Below are 21,210 nucleotides of genomic sequence, written 5' to 3' on the forward strand. Positions count from 1 at the left end.
CAAGCAGGAAGTAGGGCAAGGGTATAGACCCTCAAAGATGCACTTCCTCCAGCAAGGTTCCGTCTTCTAAAGGTTCCATAATCCCCCCCTCCCCCAACAGCACCAGCAGCTGAGGACTAGGTGTTCAGCTACATGAGCCTATATCGGTCTCAGACTACCACAGTCTATCTTATCCCTGTTTCGATCCCTGTGAGCAGTGGATTCCTGCGTGAGTTACAGGAAAATAATGCGAGTACTTCTCTTTGAGGCAAGGGTTCTGACATTCAGGGTGTTACCCCAGTGAGATCTAACTCACCTGTTGTTGCTGTTAGACCTGAAGCCCCAGATGCTGTCGGGCACCGTGCCCTGCCTGCCTGCATACATCCTCTACATGTGCATCAGGCATGCAGATTACACCAACGACGACCTCAAGGTACACTCGTTGCTGAGCTCCACCATCAACGGCATTAAGAAAGTCCTCAAGGTAGGTAACGAGCCTGTGCAGACAGCTGAGGTTCCCGGTAGCCCGAACAAAGCAAGTACCTCCGTTGCTTCTCTGGGTCTGTGTTCAGCCAGTGTACCACTTACATTGCCTGGGATGCCTTCCAGTTCTCAGAGCAGGCTCAAGACTGCAGATGCCAGGAGGCCCAGGACTCCAGGGTGGGCCTCCCACATCTGCTGAAGCTGTCTTTACAGGAAAACCTGGCTGCACGCTAGCATAGATGTTAGGGAGGTGGACGGCCTCTGAACCACGTTCAGGAAGCCATACTCTCTCTCACCTTTCCAAGGGACTGGGACACACTCTCAAGGTTGGTTGCACCGAGAGAGCAGCTGCCATTCATCAGTTAACCAGGTGAGGCAGCCTGGACCAGAACAGGACTGCTCTGGAGGATGAGAGTGGGGTGTTAAAACAGCTCAAGAATGTCACCTCAAGACACCAGATGAATGTGGCAGCTGTTTGGTGATGAGGCATGTTCACAAAGGAGCTGGAGTCAGGTGGTAGGAGGGAGATTTTTAGAGACAGACATCTCAGTGACAGTCCTATATCATGGACTGTCTTCTGATTTCCCCAACACTGCTGATTTCAAGGAGGCCAGCCATCCTTGAGAGCACTGTGGCCAGGCCTCTTCTGGTCTAGTGAGCCTGTGATCATGATTGAGAGCTAGCCCTCAGCTTCTGGCTGCATGCCCTTGGCAGCTGCCTCGCCTTCTCTGTCTCTGGCTCCAAGCATTGTTATCTGCTAACTGCCCGGAAGTGTATCATGCCTAGGCTGGTCACTCTCAAATCTGTGTCTCTACCCTTGACCTCTTTTATAAGCTCCAGCAGGAGTCTAAGGCAGCCGAGGACTGCAACCATCACTTCCTTAGAGAGGCCTTCTACAGCTCCGAGCTAGATTAGCCCGTTCTGGCCCATAGCCGGTGTGGCCAGCCTTGTTCTGTTGTCGTAGCTCATAGTCATTGCACTTAAATAACAGTGGTGTGTTACAGGACGGGCTCTGAGAAGTCCGTGGGTGTAATGCAGAACCTGGACAGATGGCGTTGTATATGGGCTGCTAAGCAGCCTTGCTCACTTAGTTTATTGCCACTGAGCATCCGACTTCTAGGTCAGTGGGACACTAGTGTACTTCACTGCTGTGCTCCCTAGCATGCCTTGTGTTGGACAGCTGGTAGGTCAGAATCCGAGTTGGCCAGAGCAAGGTTTAGACTAGACTAGAGCCCGGGGCTACTGGGCCTAAGCTTCATTTGTGCCTCTCAGCTCCACATTCTTCAGCTCTGGGAGACCAACCTGTTCTTCCCATGTGTTCAGGTGCATGCACCACTCGTCAGGAGACCAGGGAATGGTTCTGTCTGGGTACCATCTCAGGGAGTGGAGGAACAGCAAATCTCTGCAAAGGGAATCCTCTCTGTGTCTGGAAAGTGGACTGCATACATCGGGGCTGCCCAGGAATGCTGGGCAACACAGGAAACATGGAAAGAGAGGCACCAGGGATATATATGTCAGCCAATGGGAAACACTTGACTTAGGGCCAGTGGTGTGCTTTTCTCTTCACAGAAGCACAATGATGACTTTGAGATGACGTCATTCTGGTTGTCCAACACCTGCCGCTTCCTCCACTGTCTGAAGCAGTACAGTGGGGATGAGGTGAGTGGTGAGCAAAGTGCCCCAAAGTGGACCCCACTTTATCTACTTGCGTTTTGGGGTGCTTTGGATTCCCTATGCACGTCTGCTCTTGGAGACAAGATTTGAACCGCAGTGTAACTAGCTCTGTGTAGCTAAAAAACAAGAATGAAAAGTCCCGTCTCTCAGCAGCCACCCACAGTCGCTCCTACTTGTGCCCGTTGTTAGAAGTCGCTTCGTAATTTGAGGTGAGGGCAAGAGGTTGTGAGGCATGGCTGCCTCTTTGACAGTCCTGATCTTTTTGGCTGCTGTTGATCCCTCTTAGCCTGAATAAAAAGGACATTGGAGCTAGGCTCTGCCGCATGTGCCTTCAATCCCAGCAATTGGGAGGCTGTGGTAAGACTACCACAAGTTTAAAGACAGCCTGGATGATATAGCAAGACCGCCTCAAAACAAAAAAAGATAACAGTAAGAAGACCGAGGTCACAGGAGGCCTTTTGATGCTAGTACTATCCCAGATTACCTGTCCATCCTACTACAGCAGGGTAAGAGGACACTGCTGTCACCACCCACTCATCTGGTGACTGGTAAAATAGAGTTCCTAGGAGTCTCCTACACACAGAACCTGGCCTATGCCATATTCCTGTAGGGCCTTGTGTAGCCTAAGATCTTGGACAATCTGAATATGCATAATACCAGATAAACATTCAGAAAGCATGGGACCCTCCTTTATTAATTTATTTTTCTGGCTTTGGGTATTTAATATATGGAACTCACTTTATTTTGAGGGTCTAAATGATATAGACCTTTTTATTTACACAATTCTGACTTTTCTGTCATGAGACTTCCGCTACCTTGAAGGTCCAGGGCCATCCCAAAGGCCTCATGTTTTCTAGAGCATTACATGTAGGGAAGCCCTGCAAATAGGCAGTTGTTAAGGTGGCCCAAGTCCCAGAAGGTGTATGGAACCCAGGAGACCCCAGAAACTTATTACTGTACATTCTTCCTCTGCAGGGCTTCATGACGCAGAACACTCCAAAGCAGAATGAGCACTGTCTCAAGAACTTTGACCTTACTGAATATCGGCAGGTGCTAAGCGACCTTTCCATTCAGATCTATCAGCAGCTCATTAAAATCGCAGAGGGCTTGTTACAACCTATGATAGGTAAGGTGCTGCTGAGGGACCTCCAGCACACATCTTGGGGTCTGGAGGAGGATGTGGGGGGCAGGGGGTTATGGCAAGCTTGCCTTGCCTTGCAGCAACAAGGTGTTACCAACTGTGGCTTCCACAAAGCCCAGCCCATCCAGGGATAGGCATGAGGTAGCACAGAATCCAGCTAGTACATAGCCATTAGCTTTGTCCAATCACCAATGAATTTAAGTGACAATTTGCTCCACACTCAAAAATCTTTGCCACATGTGTTAAGTCCCCACATATGTTAGTACTGTGCACATCCTAACGGTCTCATTGAGCTGAGGGGTCCTACAGCAGACTTGCTCTAACCACGCCTTCCTTTCAGTTTCTGCCATGTTGGAAAATGAGAGTATCCAGGGGCTGTCTGGCGTGAGGCCAACGGGTTACCGGAAGCGCTCCTCCAGCATGGTGGATGGAGAGAACTCCTACTGCCTGGAGGCTATCATCCGCCAGATGAACTTGTTTCATACAGTCATGTGTGACCAGGGCCTGGACCCTGAGATCATCCTTCAGGTGTTCAAACAGCTCTTCTACATGATCAACGCCGTGACCCTTAACAACCTGCTCCTGCGGAAAGATGCCTGCTCTTGGAGTACAGGCATGCAGCTCAGGTGAGGGGTGCTCACACCAGCCAGCACGTGGAGACTGAGAGGCCCAACACAGGGTGGGGGCAGAACACAGGACAGTTGTCCCCAAGGTGGTGGCCCTTGTCATAGTCAGTGTGTGGCTCAAATCCATCACCCTTTTATTGATTGGTGAAGTTCACCCCGCTGAGACAGTGACCTGGTTAAACAAACTAGTACAAAGATGTTCACAACTGGCGTAGAGACGCTCAAATGCTCTTTAAAGACTGATGAGTGTGGCTAGGTGAGCGAGAAAGATGGATGAGTGATGAGTCATCAGGGCTCTCAAGTATAAATGTTTGTAAACGTTAAATGTAAATTCTAATTTAGTATATTTATGCTTCCCTCCCTGTTAATATAGAGAGAGACACATTAGGTATTTCATCTTGGCTTAATTTTAAGCTTGCATTCATCTATTCATTCTTTATTCAACTTACAGTTATTAACTGCTAGGCACTTTGCAGAGTTTGTTGGGGTTTTTTAACGTGTGTGTGCGTATAGGAGTGGTACATACGTGTGTACCCAAACATATGGAGGCTAGAGGACAACTCAAATACCCACCTAAGGAAAAAAAAATCTCACTGAACTGGAATTTATCAGTTGTCTAGGCTGGCTGGCCAACGAGATCTATCGCCACCTCTCCAGCACCAGGATGACAACTGTGTGCCACCTCGCTCATTTTTTGTTTTGTTGTTGCTTGGTGTGTGTGTGTGTGTGTGTGTGTGTGTGTGTGTGTGTGTGTGTGTGTGTGTGTGTAAATATGAGTCTAGGCTCAAACTGAGGTCTTCATGCTTGCAAACATTTCCTTACCCACACTTTGCAAGCTTTTAACCACATGAGATAATTAATGTGGGGGCAAGGATAAGACTAGTTACACCTAGCCTGAAGAACACAGCAGGTACCCTCCCCCATGAATGAAGGCTAACATGGCTCCCTTTTCACCTATGGCTAAGGTACAACATAAGCCAACTTGAGGAGTGGCTTCGAGGAAAAAACCTTCACCAGAGTGGAGCAGTTCAGACCATGGAACCCTTGATCCAGGCAGCCCAGCTCCTCCAGTTGAAGAAGAAAACCCATGAGGATGCAGAGGCCATCTGCTCTCTGTGTACCTCCCTCAGTACCCAGCAGGTACAGCCATTCGAGACCAGTGCTGGCCCTGCCAGTCTGTTCTTGCAAGGAGTTTTCTGATGGGTGCTCCTGGCCTTGTTGACACAATTCCAGTTTGCAACTGATGAAATGGTCTTGATGAAGCAGAGATCACTTTGGTCTGACCCGATGCCATTTCCCCGAAACTTACTGACCCTCCCTATGTGCTAACTTATATGGTGGTAACCCCACAAACCTCGATACCAACTTTCTGAAACTGCCTGTGCACATGTTCTATGATGTGCATGTATGGAGCTCAGGGGGTGACTGGAAGGAGTTGTTCTCTCTTCCATCATGTGGGTTCTGGGAATTGAATTCAGGTAATCAGACTTGGTGGCAAGGGCCTTCACGCACTGAGCCAGCTTGCTGGCCTCATGTCACAACTTTTTAAAAACAATTTCTTACCAAAGAGATTTCTTTTTCTGAATCTGTCAGTATGAGGCTGTTTGCTTACTTTATATACTTCCTTTACAACTGCAATTTTCATATTTTAAGACACCATTTATATCATTTTAGATGAAGCCTTAATGATCTAAAGGTACTTAAATATTAATTTAAATTCCTCTCCCCCAAAATTGTATTTATACCATAATTTGGTTGTAGACATATGACTAGTCTATAAAGAGATGGGTCCCCAGATCTTGCTTTTGATCATGGCTACTTAGAATTGGACCATGGACAGAAGGGAAACCAGTCTCTTCCAATCAAATGCATGCTCTTCCCAACCAACACCATTGTAGCCAACTCTAAACTCAACATGCAGAAGGGCACATGCTTCTCGTAGCTCCTCTGCTGTCTCCTGAAATGAACCAGAGAACTCTTCAGAAAACTGCAAGGGCTCGTGTTTCCAGGTCCCAGTAACTGTTTTCCTTCTGTCAGTTTACTTCCTGCTTGTAGTTGGCCTGGCAGGAGGCCGGGGTACTTCCACCAAAACAACTGATAGGTGGACAAAAGGCTGTCTGGTTAAGAAGAAAATCTCACTTGTAAATGAATTTTCCTTTTTCTTTTTGTTTTTTTGACACAAGGTTTCTCTGTATCCTCGGCTGTCCTGGAACTGACTCTGTAAAACAGGCTGGCCTCGAACTCACAGAACCTCCTGCCTCTGCCTCCCAAGTGCTGGGATTAAAGGTGTGCACCACCACCGCCTAGCATAAGTGAATTTTCTTAAGGAAGAGGTGTAAGCATGGTAAAGCGTGATTAAGTGAGCCCTGGTACTCTTCTGAAGAACCTTTGAGTTGCCCGCAGAATAGAGGCCCGTAAAACAGACAGCAGTTTTCTGAACTCACTAAGCATAAGCCACCAAACCTAAGGGAAGAGTAAGCGTTAAGGACATGAATGCAGTACAGGACCTCAAACCCCGCAGGGGCAGTGGTGGGGTGGAAACTCGCCATAGACAGCAGCCTGAGCACATGCCTAGTGGGATCTGTCCAGAGAGTTGGACATTTGTATGGTACCACTGTCACAGAGTCCTAAAATTCAAAGTAGTCTTTAGTTTGTCTAGTACTGCGCTAAACTGTGTTTTCATTCCAACAGATTGTCAAAATTTTAAACCTATACACCCCCTTGAATGAATTTGAGGAACGAGTGACAGTGTCCTTTATACGAACAATTCAGGTGAGTCTTTGTTCATTTCATAAAGTCCCTAGTCAGAAGCCAAAAGGGACATTGAAAATGCAGATTTTAACCTTCTCTTTAGTAATGCTGGCTACACTGTGTGCTAGAAAAATCTGCATCCATAGGCTTCTTGCTTAAATGCACAGGAAACTTAGTGTCCATGAGTAATATTAACTACATACACGCAGATGGATGAACCTGCCACTCAGCTTTTCAACTCAAGTGTTTCATTGGCTGGGAGCACCTTACTGAATCATGGCACCAGGCAGAATTAACAAGGTGACTTAATATCAGTTCCACCATGTGGAACTAAGAAATATTCTCTAAGAATTCAATCCAAACTCTCACACCTTGTCTCTGATACACTATTTGTCTTTGGGGATCTGGTAGGAAGAAACTTCTTAGGCAGATGTATATGTAGATCCATCTTGAGAGGTGAGTTTTTAACTTAAACATAAGCTTCCTCAAGCTGAGCCCAGGGAGATTTGGGTCCAGTGGAGGGCCTTCTTGTGTGACAGGGACTGACAGGAGCTGACTGTGACTCCACAGGAGGCCTCGTTTCTCCCAGTTACATGTGAGGAATACACTGGACAGACGCAGTTAGAGAGCCCCGAGAAAACAAGAGCTTTGGTACAGAATGCTGCTCTCCTTTGCAAGGCTGGGGATTTTTTTCCCCAAGATTTAAAGGAGATCTAGAGATTTAGAAAGAGTGCCTTGACTCTGAAGAGACCATGGAGAAGAGTAAATGAACTTTAGCCTGGTATTTGAGTAGAGATGAAGCCAGAGGTCAAGGGACAGACGCCAAGTCAGACTAAAGGTAGCTGTTGCCTCAAGGACAACGGGAAAATGCCAGGGCCTGTCAAGCATACAGCCCTCAGAGCAGGCCGGCTCACCCACACAAGGGATGCGTCAAAGTGGGGCAGGGTGGGCGCTGAGTGGGAGGCCAGCACAGGATGAGCACAGAGCCAGCTCCTGAATGCAGAAAAGGGATCGGGGGACAGGAGAGAAGCCACGAGGTACCCCGACCCACTACTGATTCTTGTGGAGGGCTGAAAAACAACTCAAGCAAAAGTACAGGTTTAGGAAGTCATTCTTGGGTTTGAACCTGAGCCACGTGGGAGGGAGAATCATAACACACCATAAACTGGCAATGTCGCCATTTGCAAGAAGGGAGTTCAGTCCAAAGTAGACCGACATATGCCAAGCAGGCCACAGGCCTAACGGATGAAGGACGTAGAGATAACACCCTGGTGGCCAAGGGCAGATACTGTCAGAAAGTATGGCAGTCCTGTCAAAAGGGTTTGGTTTGGTTTGGTTTTTGGCCAGTTCTAGTTTGTTCCTCCCTATGCAGTACTCAGAAGCACCGGTGAGCAGTGAGCCCCCTCACCGTCCCCCCAACCCCATCCCCACTCCCACTACACCTGACCTCCTGTCCAGCAGTCAAAGCTGCTTGTTAGGCAAACCATTGCCCACATACTACATACAGTGTACATGTTTAAAAACACTCACCTGAATTACTGAAGCATTACACAGGAGCTCATAAATATGTATGACTTCCACATAGACATTCAAACACTTAACCATTAAAACTTGGATGCTGTAAGCTTGAGAGCTGTTAATGCCACCACAGGGTTCATAGGGGTTTTCTGCGAGACCATGTACCGTAAGTTTTGAAGTTATGGCCCCGCTCTTTGGACGCTCGTACATGAGAATCTTGTGGCTAGCGGATGGAGGCTTAAGCAGCACTTTCTGTCATCATTCAGGTAACTGAACAAAATGTGAGCAATTTGAGGTTCAACAGCCCCCTTCACAGGCTTGTCCTCAAACGGCTCACCCTCGTCAGTGTTCCAAAGGGCTACTGGTCCTTGAAGGCCTCAGCCTGTTCCAAGGCTTGAGAGAAAGAGTAAAGATGCCATGGGTGCTAGAGCTGAGCAATTAGCCCTTGGTCTTCCAACTCTAAAGTTGGGTAACAAGGACACCTGGAAAGTTACACTATATCAAGATACTGTCACTATTTGAAACAACAGTGGCTTGTCCCCAAGAGGGAAAAAGAAAACAATGGCAATGTTTTTGTACCTCAAGCTGGTAGTGGCATGACCTGTATTTTCCCGATGAGGGTTTGTGGATCTTCCCCTTGGCAATACTCCTGCCACAGTGCGGCTCCAGCCTGGAGCCCATAGTTCAAGCGCTGACGGTTAGTTCCAAGGACAAACCAACCTGGCTTACCCAGGACAAACACAGCACTTGCCAGGTGCCAGCAACCGGACTCGGTGTGCTGAGTCGTCGACTCTTGGTCCTCACAGCCTCTTAAGAGCACTGTCTCCATCATCTTCCCCGAGGGGAAATCCGTATGCATGTCATTGAGCTTTCTGTCACTGTGGCACCGTACTTGAGATAATCAGCGTTCAAGGGAAAAGGTTCGTCTGGGCTCACGTTCAGATATTTCAGTCCATGGGGACTCAGCCTTGCTCTCAGGGTCTGTAAACACACAGTACATACTGAAGCGAGCGTTAGGCAGGGGATACCTGCTGCTCACTGCACAGCAGCTTGGGAGCAAGAGACAGCAAGGTCCAGAGTCCCTGTATCTCTTCAAAGGCATGCCCCAGGGACCTAACTTCCATCCTAAAGAGTCCAGCATACCTGTTTACAGGCCTCACCTTACAGTGTTATATGTCATCAGAAGTGGGAGATTGAAGGGCCCCGCTATTAATGGAGAACTATTTCTTCCTTCAACTCTGTCAATTGGGGCACATATATTCTGTATGCTCTGTTTCTAATTGTGCTTCATCTATAATTGTTCATGACAAATTGAAACTTTTATCCAATGTCTTTGTCTCCAGAAATGACTAAAATTTTCCTTTGCCCTTGAAGGAAATTTTGTCAGATGTAAAATTCTCATGTCCTGCCCCCCCCCCCCTGCTTGGGGTGTGTCTTCCTATCACTTCCTAATGTCCACGGCATCTGATGGAAAATCAGCTGGTCATCTCAGTTCAGGATACTCTGTGACCAACGCATTTCTCTATTGTTCTCTTAAGATTCCTTGTCTTTGAGTTTCCACAATTTGTATATCTCAGTGTGTTTAAAACTCACTGCTTGAAGTTGAGTGAGCTTAGATGTACTCATACATACTGCCCACTGGATTTGGGATGGTTTAGTTTTTATTTAAATGTTTTTCTGCCCCTTTCTCTCATTTTTTTTGGGGGGGGGGGACTTCTACAGTATGTATGTTGATACTTTGCTTCCTGGACCCTCAAACTCTGTTTTCGGTCAGGGTCTTACTAGTCCAGGTTGACCTCGAACTTGCTATGTAGCTGAGAATGACTTTGAACCCTGGTCCTCTTGCCTCCACTTCCCATGTGCTGGGGTTACAGGGTGTGCAGCACCATATCTGGATCTAGCATTCCTGCTCATTCCTTTCCTTTCTTAGACTTGGTCACTTCAACACTATTGTCTTCTAGCTCACTGAATCTCCCTTCACCTGCCCAGGTCTGCTGTGGAACTCCTCTAGTGAATTTCATTTCGGTTATTGTACTTTTCTTAAAACACCTGGCTTCAGAGAGGGGAAAGGAAGAGGATTTGTCCTTTTAAATATTCCAAATGAAGCCACTAAGACAAACCACTGTACCCTGAGAAAAACCTTTTCTAAGACAAGCATCCATGCTGGATCCCACCAGACGAACCAAAGTGCACACACCATCTCAAACTTTGAGAGGTCAAAACCCCATTGCTTTCCCTGGCACCACCCAGCTCCTCCAAGAATGTGGGCTTCTATCACCACAGCCATACTTGAGGCTAAAGAATGGGGTACACAAGCAGGATCAGCCATGCGCTCACAAACACCAGCCTCTCTCTTCATCAAAGCATGGTTATAAATGAGTCTCTAAGCAGGTCCAGAATTTTGGAATAGTTAACAAAAATCACTCTTTCAAACTCAGTAGTTGCTTCAGTGGAGAAGGGGCTGTTCCCTAGACTTCCTGCCTTGGCAATTTCCATGATGATCCATTCTGCAGATGACAAAATTAAGACATAAGAAGGTTTGGACATTTGTTCAGGGCAGGGAGTCTGCCTCTAGAGCAGTGGTTCTCAACCTGTAGGTCCCAACCCCTTTGGGGGTCAAATGACCCTTTCACAGGGGTGGCCTAAGACCATTGGAAAACACAGATATTTATATTATGATTCATAACAGTAGCAAAATTACACTTATGAAGTAGCAATAAAATACTTTTCTGGTTGGGGGTCACCCCAACATGAGGAACTGTATTAAAGGGTTGCAGCGTTAGGAAGGCTGAGAACCACGGCTGTAGAACCCATGACAGTCTTCCCATGGGATTTGCCCCTAAGCCACGGCTTCCCCTTCTCCCTTAGCTGGAAGCATTAAGATAATGCTAGAATGGGAAAGTGCTTAACCATCTGACCTCCACCAACCTAAACTCGGGCTTGTCTCCACTGCATGCTTCGGGGACACAGGAGGACCACTTTCTCCTGATCCTGCAAGCCTTCCGAGTCATCTTAGGAATCTTTCCATTCCGTATGCCCACTCACTTTGGTGAAGTTACTTAAACTTTTTAGGTTGTAATAAATACTTACATGATCTTACTCTCCCTCCCCAGGCTCAACTACAAGAGAGGAATGACCCCCAGCAGCTACTGCTGGACTCCAAACATATGTTTCCTGTTCTCTTTCCATTTAATCCGTCTTCTCTGACCATGGACTCAATCCACATCCCGGCATGCCTCAATCTGGAGTTTCTCAATGAAGTCTGAGGATGCGTGATTCCAAGGCAAACCAGGAAGCACGTACAGTCAGCTGAGAGAATTCTGGCTCTGTTAACTATGCCCGAAGTAGATCAAACCAGAGTTTGAGAACCCGTGGAGACTACTGAACTAAACAAAGTGACGCACATTGTCATTAGTTTTTGTATATACTGTTCAGAATAAAAATACTTGAAATGTGGAAGGTTATTAAAGGTTTGACTTCGGTTTAAACAAAGACACATCATAATGAATAGCCACTGCATAGCTCCAGTTACCATATAAAAATGCCAGTTCTACAGGGTGGAAGTGCCTACTTTGGTCTTTGTATATAACTGTCCAAATTAAGATAATATTAAAAATAATGACATAAATTGCCTTTGTGGATCTTTCAACAAATAATGATACTAATACCATAAAAATGACATATGTTGATAAACCAAAGGGGTGGATGAGCTTGTAGAGAGATGTTTTAAGAACAAAAGTATGGGCCTTGGGCCTTCACAGAAGCTTCCCCAAAGCATTCACTAATGCTGGTGAGTAAGAGACAATGGTACAATTGATTTCCAGACTAAATATATTGTATATTGTTTCTAAGAAAATTGGATGACCAGACCCTGATATGTGTGAGTTCTTGCAATAGTCTCAGGTTTATGGGAGAATTAAGCCAAATATACTGCCATCACAAGTACCAAGTGTGAGAAAGGTGGAAAAATACAGTCTCCTGTGCTAGTCCATACCTTGAGACCAGCAAAGCTTCCACAATATAACTATGAAAAGTAGTAGATGAGAATGGATAACTTTTATTGAAAGGTATAAAAACCAAACCAGTGTCAGAGCTTTTCACTTCCCTGATGCTGCTAAACCTTTGAAAAGGTCCTCATAGTGTGCTGTCGATTCCAGACCCCAAGATCACAAGGGAAACAGACTTCAGTTCCAGAACCCAATTGTCTGAAAATCCTTTGAAGGAGAACGCATGATCACTAACTTATTATCCAATGATTTATGGGTTTGTTTGTTTGTTTGTTTGTTTAACTGCTTTGAAAGACTACAATAGCTTAGGGCCAACTTTCCCTTCTCAAGTTATTTTCAACATTTTCTCCAAACTTTAAAATCAATGTAAATACTCTACTATGAAACAAAGATTTAAAAGAATTTAGTAATAATGGAACAGACTTACGTATTTGCTGCTCTTAGAATTTTGTTTTGCATTGGGGGACTTTTTTGGACTCGAGAACAAAGGTTTGGTTGGACAACTAATATATTCTTTCTTCCTGTTTATAATCAATATTTATTAAAAGTATGCACTGTCCCTATGACAGTTACAGGTTGTTTGCAAACCATACAGAAGCCTTGTTGTCACAGTGCGATTCCCCTGTACTTTAGATACTCCCTGAGTATCGCCCAGCTTAGGTTCTTAGGAATACAGCACACTCCAAACTCTAAAACCCTGTGCTCTTACAGGTCTGTGTCCCCAGACCTCCTTGTCTGCTGGGGCCAGAACAAGAAAATGGCACCTGGCTTGAGACTCAATTTGACAACAAATGCACTGTTATCTACATCATCCCTCTGTATCCACAGTAAACACCTCAGCGGCTCTTGGGTGTCTGTCTCCAAGAGCAGTCCCTCTCTCACCCCCAGTTACAGCCCCTGACATCTGTATCAGACCTTTCAACCCCCAAATGCAAACTGTTTCGAAAGCCAGTTTAAAACAACGGGATCCGTGGCTACCTCTTTAAAGTTGTTTAGGAATGTAATTTGCTTTTTAGTACACTGTAGTGTTCAAAATTGACTCATGTAAAGACTGTCCTTTAACCCCCAAGAACACCAAAAATGCCTTGTTAAGCATTTTTAAGGAGCAGTGTCTCCGCAAACCTAGTCTTCTCTGCCTACACACAGTTTAAACCGTCATCCCTGCCCCGCCCCCCTCGGGTTATGACTCTCCTGTCTCTGGTTGGTCAGGAGGTGCAAAGGTTCGCTAAATAAAAGCTTAGTAATTAGACAAACAGATGGCGGGGAGAACTAACCCTCTCTGCAGCCTAAGAACCAACAGCTGCCGTTCTCCCAGAAGACAAGGGTTCCCACCCGAGTTGACTTAACAATACAGTGGTTGGTGAGCGTTTACATCTTCCCTATTTCATTGCAAACCTGGAGGGTGAAAAGGTACCTTGTGAGAAACTCATCTTTTTTTTTTTTTTTTAAGCATTTTTGTTCTGTGTACTTTTTCCCTAGTACTGGGAATTGAACCCAGATCCTCAGGCATATAAGGAGAGCACTCCACCCCCGAGCCTCCCTCAGCAATGGGTTCCCTTCCCCTTTTAAAGCTAGTTTTAAACACATCCCAACTTGATGAAATCAATAATCACTTTTAATTGAAATAAGCGCAGCACACGTTTGAGGTCTTCTCTAGGTATCTTTGCTTCTGAGTAGTTACAGTTCCATCACGTGCCTTTAGCAGTTGCTGAAATAATCGACTTAGCACTTATTCCTTGAAGGAGTTGCCATGGGAAGAACATAATGGTCAGTGTAGGTAGCATCCTGTGGACTTCTGATTCATCTCATGAAGCAAGCACCTTAAAAACTAACCAAAATTCATAGTCTACCATGTGTGTGTTAAGCATTAACACACGGGCACTACCCATGTCCCTATAGTAATGGGTGTATTCCTACATGAATTAGTTGTCACTGAGGCAGACAAGGATCATTATCTACGCACATCCTCCCAGGCCATCCCAGTTTCAGTTAGAGGGGCAGCATCTGTAGGTTCACCTGGCAGATCATCTCCGATGGTAGACTTTTCCCCCTTTCCATGAAACACGATATAGGAATTGCTTCCCCTGGTTTTCCTTAGGATAAAATGTTAAGGCTCTTGTGAAAACTAAGAGTTTAGAGAATGTAGGTCCCTAAAATCTACCACTAATTTAACTATTAGAGCCCTAATGAATGCACTGAGGGTTATAGCAACAAACTGGAATCCAATTCTTTTGCATAAACTAAATACTTCCCAAACATTTGATCACTATGAGTGAGTGGTTGCCGAATATGCTAGCCTGGGGCCTTTCATTTCTTCTCATAACATTTGCAGTTGATTTATAAAGTTAATTTGGTATATGAGTCAAATAACCAACATTTCCTTTTTTATACATAATCAGAGAATTACGGAGTGTAGAAAATTAGAGGATAATGCCAATGACAGACAAGGTTGCTTTTTTCTAATGAACATCATTGAATACTAAAAGTTGTCTTTTCGAAAGTAAGGTTTGGGACAGCCAGATGGCTCAGTGGGTAAGAGTGTTTGCCATGCAAGCCTGGTGGCCCGTGTTCCTTCGGTCCCCAGAGCCCACGCTGAAAGGTCTTTTGACTCACACACACTATAACAAAATACAGTCCAACAGAGAAAATCAACCAGATGGAATTAGGCTACTGTCTGAAATCATCCTGTTAAGAAGCAGCCAGATTTGGATATAACATTTGCAATCAACTGGCATTTAGATAAAGGCCTGCCTCTCTGAGGGAGTTCACAAAATATTCAGTGCTGTGGAATGTTCTGTATGGCAAATGTGTTGCTAATTAGTTAATAAATAAAACACTGATTGGCCATTGGCTAGGCAGGAAGTGTAGGCGGGACAAGGAGGAGAATAAAGCTGGGAAGTGGAAGGCTGAGTCAGAGAGACGCTGCCAGCCGCCACGATGAGAAACAGCATGTGAAGATACCGGTAAGCCACAAGCCACGTGGCAAGGTATAGATTAATAGAAATGGGTTAATTTAAGCTGTAAGAACAGTTAGCAAGAAGCCTGCCACGGCCATACAGTTTGTAAGCAAAATAAGCCTCTGTGTTTACTTGGTTGGGTTTGAAAGGCTGTGGGACTGGCAGGTGAGAGAGATTTGTCCTGACTGTGGGCCAGGCAGGAAAACTTAACCTACAATTCAGGGGTAAATCTAACGTTGCAGAAGAAATAACTACTGAAAAATATTTTTTCACTTTGGACGAGTCTGTAAACTACAGCTTTGTTATAGAGAAGTGCATATATAATTAATCAGCTGTGGATAAAAATTTGTGGAAATACTTTTGAATAAAGTGATGTGCCAAATCTGAACAAAATCTAAAACGACAGCTTGACTAAAAGTTGTATTGGCTAAAGTCTAGTTTTGATTTTTTTTAAAAGATTTGTATCCATGCGTGTATGCATATGTACCTGTATAAGTGTGTGCACACAAATGTGGGGTGTGCGTGCTTGTGTTCTCAATCATTCTACCTATTTCTTCAAGGCAGAGTCTCATTCCTGAACCTGGGGCTCTGTTTCCTATTAGGCTGGAAGACCACAAGCCCCAGTGACTCTTTTAGCTTGGGTTTGCTGCCTCACCTGGCTTGTTACATGGGCACTGGAAACTGAAATCTGGTCCTCGTGATTTTTGAGCAAATGCTTTTAACCCCAGCCATCTCTCTAGCCTCCATCACTCTAGCTTCCTCAAGGGGTGTGTGTGTGTGTGTGTGTGTGTGTGTATGTATCTGTATGCACATATGTGTGCATGTATGTGTGTACACACCTGGCCCATGCCAGTCCATGTGAGGGGCCAGGGGAGGACGCTCAATATCTTCCTCTCTCTCTCTCTCTCTACCTTACTCCGCTGAGACAAGGTCTCTCATTGGACTGGAAGATCACTATCAGGGCTAGAGAGCAAGCTGTCAATATCCACTCATCTCTGCCTCCCCAATACTGGGGTTACAAATATGCCTGTGCCTCCAGCTTTTTGGTGTGTGATGTGGATTTGAACTCAGGTCCTCCTACTCGCACAGCAAATGCTCTTATCCAGAGCCACCTCCCTGGCCACTATTTTTAATGTTTCCTTGAGAAACTTTATTCTGGAGCACAGATTCAGTTATGCAAGGCTGTTTAAGCTAGGGGTCAGTACACAGCCACCTGTAAGTTGGAGATGGGAGAGGGCTTGCTCTTGAACAGCAGTTCTCAACCTGTGGGTCACGATCCCATTGGAGGTCCATTGGGGACCCCTCTCACAGGGGTCACCTAAGACCATGGGAAAATTTACAATTCATAACGGTAGCAAAATTACAGTTATGAAGTAGCAACAAAAATAATTTTATGGTTGGAGGGTCACCACAACATGAACTGTATTGAAGGGTCACAGTATCAGGAAGGTTGGGAACTACTGGTCTAGAAGGTAACAAGATTTATTGAGCAATTACTCTAGAGCTATAGAATTCAAAGCAGTCTGGGTATTAGGGAAGACAAGTAGACTGATAAAACAGAATAGAGCCCAGAGACAAACCAACCAACTTGTAGGTTTATGGTAGAGATGACATTAAGTTCATAGCAAAAATTTCTGAGATCTCAGAAATAAACGATTTCCACTGATAAAAGGACACCAACATGTTGTCATCTGCATCCTATAAAGATCAAGATCTCGATGTCTTTTTGAATGTGAAACTTGACAAGCCCATTCTCAAATCTCTATGGAATAGCAAAAGCTCCTTGATGATTGGAAGTCTTTCCCTGGCAAGTTAGTATGTGAGATTGGCATGGAGTCAGAAAAACAGATCAATGGAGTAAAAGAGACTGGTAACTAAACATTTGCCCAGAAACATGGAAAAGTAGGACTTTCTCCCTAGGAAAAAGCACCAAAGTCACCTGGGAATTGGTAAAGATCACATCCCCAGCCTTTCTCACACTTACAAAACAAGGCATCTCCATGGACGGATGATGCTCTCAGACACACATCACTAGAAACTGCTATGGAAATGAAATGTTCACAGTAGACGAAGGTGTGGCTCCGAGGTAGAAGGCGAGCATAACACGTACCAGACTCTGGTTTGGTCTCCAGCTCTGCATTTTAAAAAATGCTAATGTTCACAATACATTAGTGAAAAGTTTCTGGATCCAGATTCCTACCAGAGGTTGGAATCCTTTTCTTTGGCAACTGACAGTGGAATACACACTAAGTAAGGAAGCCTTCACTGGTCCCCAAAGCTAGGCCTGTAACATTTTACATGTCAAACTGTGTTTACACATGAAACCCTTACTAGCCAATGTCTGAGAAAGGAAGGCAGTTCAAATCTGGGACCTGGCTAAGGCCCACATGGTTGGGAGTACCAGATAGACACATGATCTTATAAAACACCAACACCAACAGTCACTGATGTGAGATGACACAAGATGACTTCGTAAGTTCACCGAAGCATAGGAAAATGGAAACCATGGGATGCCAAGTGTCCCAGTTACTATGAGGGACTGTAGCTTCTTCACAAAGTGTGCCTTTAGCCAAGCTCTAATCTTAGAGATTACACAGGCACTATACAACATTTCCTCAAAGACTGTATACAACAGTGTTCCCATAAATTGTATTGCCCAAAGACATCATGGCAGTCTTTCTTAGTTGGATTAAGTATACTTATCTTGGACTACTTCCCTATCCCTTTGTTTTGAGACAAGTTCTTACTATGTAACCTGGTTGCCCTTATACTTACTGATCCCTACCTCAAGACAGGAGCTCCTGCTTCTTTTGGACCCTATCCAAACACCAAATCCTAACATTTTCTTGCCGAGATACCAGCCAATTCCTTGAGGTATGCCCTTGGTGTGCACTGTTCATCTTAACATGAACATTAACTACAAGTGTGTTCCAGAACCTGGCTGACTGAAACACATCAAAACAATGTTGTCTTCTTCCACCACTATTGCTTTACAGGGTGACCTGGTACGCAACCAAGATTACTCTAAGCTGTATTGCTACATGACATGTTAACAAAGGCTTGTTGGACTCTGCAAATAGCTTGCAAACAAGAGAAGAAAAACAGCTTTCAACTCAAGTCTAAGACAATGCCTCCTAGCCACTGGAACTCATCGAGACAGGGTAAACTTAAAATAAGCAAGCTCTCAAATCAATGTCTACCACTTCATGTCTATAATTTATTGCTTTATCCTTGTTTGGCAACTTGAATGTTCTAAAGAGCAGATATTTGCTGTAAAACCACAGGCAAGCTACTATCTGCTTCATAATTGAAGTTCTCACCAAGGCAGACAACTGTATGTATGTGCATAGCTTTCCACTTGCATTGTCACAATTTTTTTTTTTTTTTTTTTTTTTTTTTTTTTTTTTTTTTTTTGAGACACAGGTCTTAGGATGTAGTCCGTGCTGACATGAATGGACTTACTGTCTCCCTCAGCCTCTCAGGTGCTACGATTATAGGCAGGCATCACAAACTCACCAGCATACATCTGTTATAAAACTACTGCAGCTCCCAGGACCTTTGCAGCTCCCAGGACCTTTGCTTGCTCTCCTTGGCTGCCACTACTGTAACTTCTATCAGTGTATGACATGGAAAGGAAAAGGAAAGGGGGAAACTGTGTAAGCATGGAAAAATGACTCAGAATGGGAGAAGGGACTGGAGCTGGACAGTTCTGAGATCCTGGGTAATCTCAACAGCAGAATTTACAGATTTACAGTGGACTAATTTCCAATTTTATGTTAACACTACATCCTTTCCTCCAAAATTAACTACAGAAAGAGATAACACTGTATTTCTAAAAATACTGGAAGCTAAACCTGTAAGAACAAAATAACACTATCTCAGAAGTCCCTTTGTCCAGGCCCCTATGTTACATTTTGAAAGGCATAGTTGTTAGGAGCCTGCCCTCACTCCTGCACCTGCGCAGCTTGGGGTCTTGTGTCTTACATCATCAGGGGGCACTGGCGACTACATACACACCTTAAAAACCGGGATGCAGCCCCCTGCTCGCTCTCCCTGCTCCCGCCATCTCTCTCTGCTTCCTGTGCTCTGCTCCTACCATCCCCTCCCCCCCACCGGGCTCTCCTCTCTATCCCCTCCTTCCTCCCAATAAAGCTCTGTAACTCTGGTAGTCGTGGTCGTGACTTTTCTGCCCGTAACCAGCGCTGCCACCAGCACCGATTAACATCCTTCCAATAGTGTTAAAGATGTACCTGTCTAATTAACTACTTAACTACTTTAGGGAGACTTCTAAGTAATTTTGTAGCTCAGTTGAAGGATACTTCCCTTCCCTTCTGTGAAGTGCTAAGCCTCCAGAAGAAATGGGAAAACAGAACAGATTATAACACGTTTTCATTTCTCGGGAACATTTTGGCCGTTTGTTTTCTTTCTCGCTACGGTTGATTTGCATCTTTTTTCCTGCATGACTTTCGTTGCAGATATTGCAGCTAAACATTTCCCTGCATAACTACAAACAAAACAAAAGCCAGTCTCCTACATGCCCGTTAATTTTGGACTTGTCGAGCTGTGATTAGATTCAGGTGATTTGGGGGAGAAACTCCACATAAGTGAGTTACATCCTCTTCACAGCGAGGGAGTCCATGGTCTCCTGCTTGGTGATTCTAAGTTTGATCATCTGGTTAAACAAATGCCTCAGTTCCTTTTCTGATACTGAAACTGCAGATATACACATAACTGTTTGAGTATATACTAACCTTTCACTCTGATTTTATCAGGGCCTATTCAGGTAATTTATAATTACAATCAACAGTAAATCGGGAAGTCCCTCTCAGTGGTGACTTGGAAGGCAAATGAAACAGAGGAACGCGGGCAAGAGCACAGATATTTGTTCACCTGGCTTGAGCTTTGTACGCAAACGACTGCATGAAAACTCCTATAGGAACTGTAAATAAACATGTGTGCTGAAGTGTTCTCGACGTTAAGAAAACGTCAATTTAAAAAAAATATATAAAGTTTTAATGGGTAGACGTAAAATGGCAAACAGTAGGTTCCCTGCACGAACCTTTCCACATTTCAGTATTCCTGAAAGTTTTCACGAGAAATGATTAGGTTAAAGCCGTGCGTGGAGGAGTGTGCCTTTAATGCCAGCATTTAGGCGGATCTCATAGTTCGAGGCTCGCCTGGTCTACAGGGCGAGTTCCAGAACAGCAGGAAACCCTGTCTCAAAAAATAAAAAAACAGGAGAGAGAGAGAGAGAAAAAAAAGATTAGATTACAAAGGCACTCCCCACTACATGGGAGCGGGCGAAACATACACAAAGCTGGCTTGTGGAGCAGGCAGTGGCTGAGGCGTGAACGCACAGCAACAGCGCCACCCGCGCCGGGCTCCCCGTCTCTGCCCAGGCCGCCTCCTGCTCGCCTGGCCTCAGTGTTCGCAGCACACTCCATCACCTGGTTCCCAGAACTCAGATTGCGCAGTGGTCACGTCATCATCGGCAGGGCTCACAGCAGGCGGCGTGGGTACCCCTAAACCTGCAACCCTCCCCTCCCGCAGCCTCCCCTCCCCCTCGGGCCCTCACCCCTCAGCTCCCCGCCCGCGCCAGGTCCCCTGGCCCCATCACCTGCCACGGTTTCATAATCCTCTCAGGCTCCAGACCAGCAGCGCCGGCCACGTGAGGCCTGATCATATAAGGAAAATACCTCGGGCTCACTCGGGGCTGGATCGGGGACCCAGGCGCGCCCTGCTCTACCGCATTTCCCTTCCTGTCTCCAGACGCCCCAGCTTCCCGCGGGCGAAACCCTTAGTTTAGCCTAGGCCTCCGCCATCTGACTGCGCAGGCGCAGGGGCCGCCAACCTCACGGCGCCGCCCCCGGTCCCGCCCCCGCCGTCGGCCCCGCCCCTGCCGTCGGCCCCGCCTGCTTCCCGCTTGGGTTGGGGATGGGGGAAATGGGGGGCGGGGGTGTCTTGGCGCCAGTCCTGTTCTGCAATGCACGTTCCTGGAGATAGATAAATAGAGCGAGCAGGGTTTTTTAGAAGCCAGATGGGTGTGTGGCCGAGGTCATCCCCTGGTTCCCAGG

General features: G+C 45.7%; 1 protein-coding gene, 1 long non-coding RNA gene and 2 other non-coding genes across 7 annotated transcripts in view; 1 reads left to right on the forward strand and 3 right to left on the reverse strand.

Annotated features, from left to right (window-relative positions):
• Myo5b (myosin VB) overlaps window positions 1-11,803 on the forward strand; it is a 291,674-nt gene extending 279,871 nt beyond the window's left edge. For both annotated transcript variants that reach the window (XM_052742546.1, XM_052742545.1), the window contains 7 exons: window positions 312-463; window positions 2,032-2,121; window positions 3,112-3,262; window positions 3,618-3,903; window positions 4,869-5,043; window positions 6,595-6,675; window positions 11,286-11,803. In XM_052742546.1, coding sequence (XP_052598506.1) covers window positions 312-463; window positions 2,032-2,121; window positions 3,112-3,262; window positions 3,618-3,903; window positions 4,869-5,043; window positions 6,595-6,675; window positions 11,286-11,438 — 1,088 coding nt within the window. In that variant the 3' untranslated portion in view covers window positions 11,439-11,803. The remainder of the gene's footprint in view (window positions 1-311; window positions 464-2,031; window positions 2,122-3,111; window positions 3,263-3,617; window positions 3,904-4,868; window positions 5,044-6,594; window positions 6,676-11,285) is intronic.
• Window positions 11,804-18,550: 6,747 nt separating this feature from the next.
• LOC128112493 (uncharacterized) lies at window positions 18,551-20,977 on the reverse strand. Of its 3 annotated transcripts, XR_008218999.1 has the most exons (3): window positions 20,754-20,976; window positions 20,196-20,350; window positions 18,551-18,747 (listed from the first exon to the last, which is right to left on the reverse strand). It is a non-coding gene; the product is annotated as an uncharacterized LOC128112493 (long non-coding RNA). The 3 variants fall into 3 exon arrangements; XR_008218997.1 differs by lacking the exon at window positions 18,551-18,747 and having other exon boundaries at window positions 20,127-20,350; window positions 20,754-20,977; XR_008218998.1 differs by lacking the exon at window positions 18,551-18,747 and having other exon boundaries at window positions 20,127-20,354; window positions 20,754-20,977.
• LOC128113106 (small Cajal body-specific RNA 18) lies at window positions 20,553-20,631 on the reverse strand. The gene has a single exon (XR_008219333.1). It is a non-coding gene; the product is annotated as a small Cajal body-specific RNA 18 (non-coding RNA).
• LOC128113112 (small Cajal body-specific RNA 17) lies at window positions 20,730-20,869 on the reverse strand. The gene has a single exon (XR_008219339.1). It is a non-coding gene; the product is annotated as a small Cajal body-specific RNA 17 (non-coding RNA).
• Window positions 20,978-21,210: the final 233 nt, after the last annotated feature.

Source organism: Peromyscus californicus, unplaced genomic scaffold (assembly GCF_007827085.1).
Source record: "Peromyscus californicus insignis strain IS unplaced genomic scaffold, ASM782708v3 Scaffold_17__1_contigs__length_78620276, whole genome shotgun sequence".
In the NCBI taxonomy this organism is placed as follows: Eukaryota; Metazoa; Chordata; class Mammalia; order Rodentia; family Cricetidae; genus Peromyscus; species Peromyscus californicus.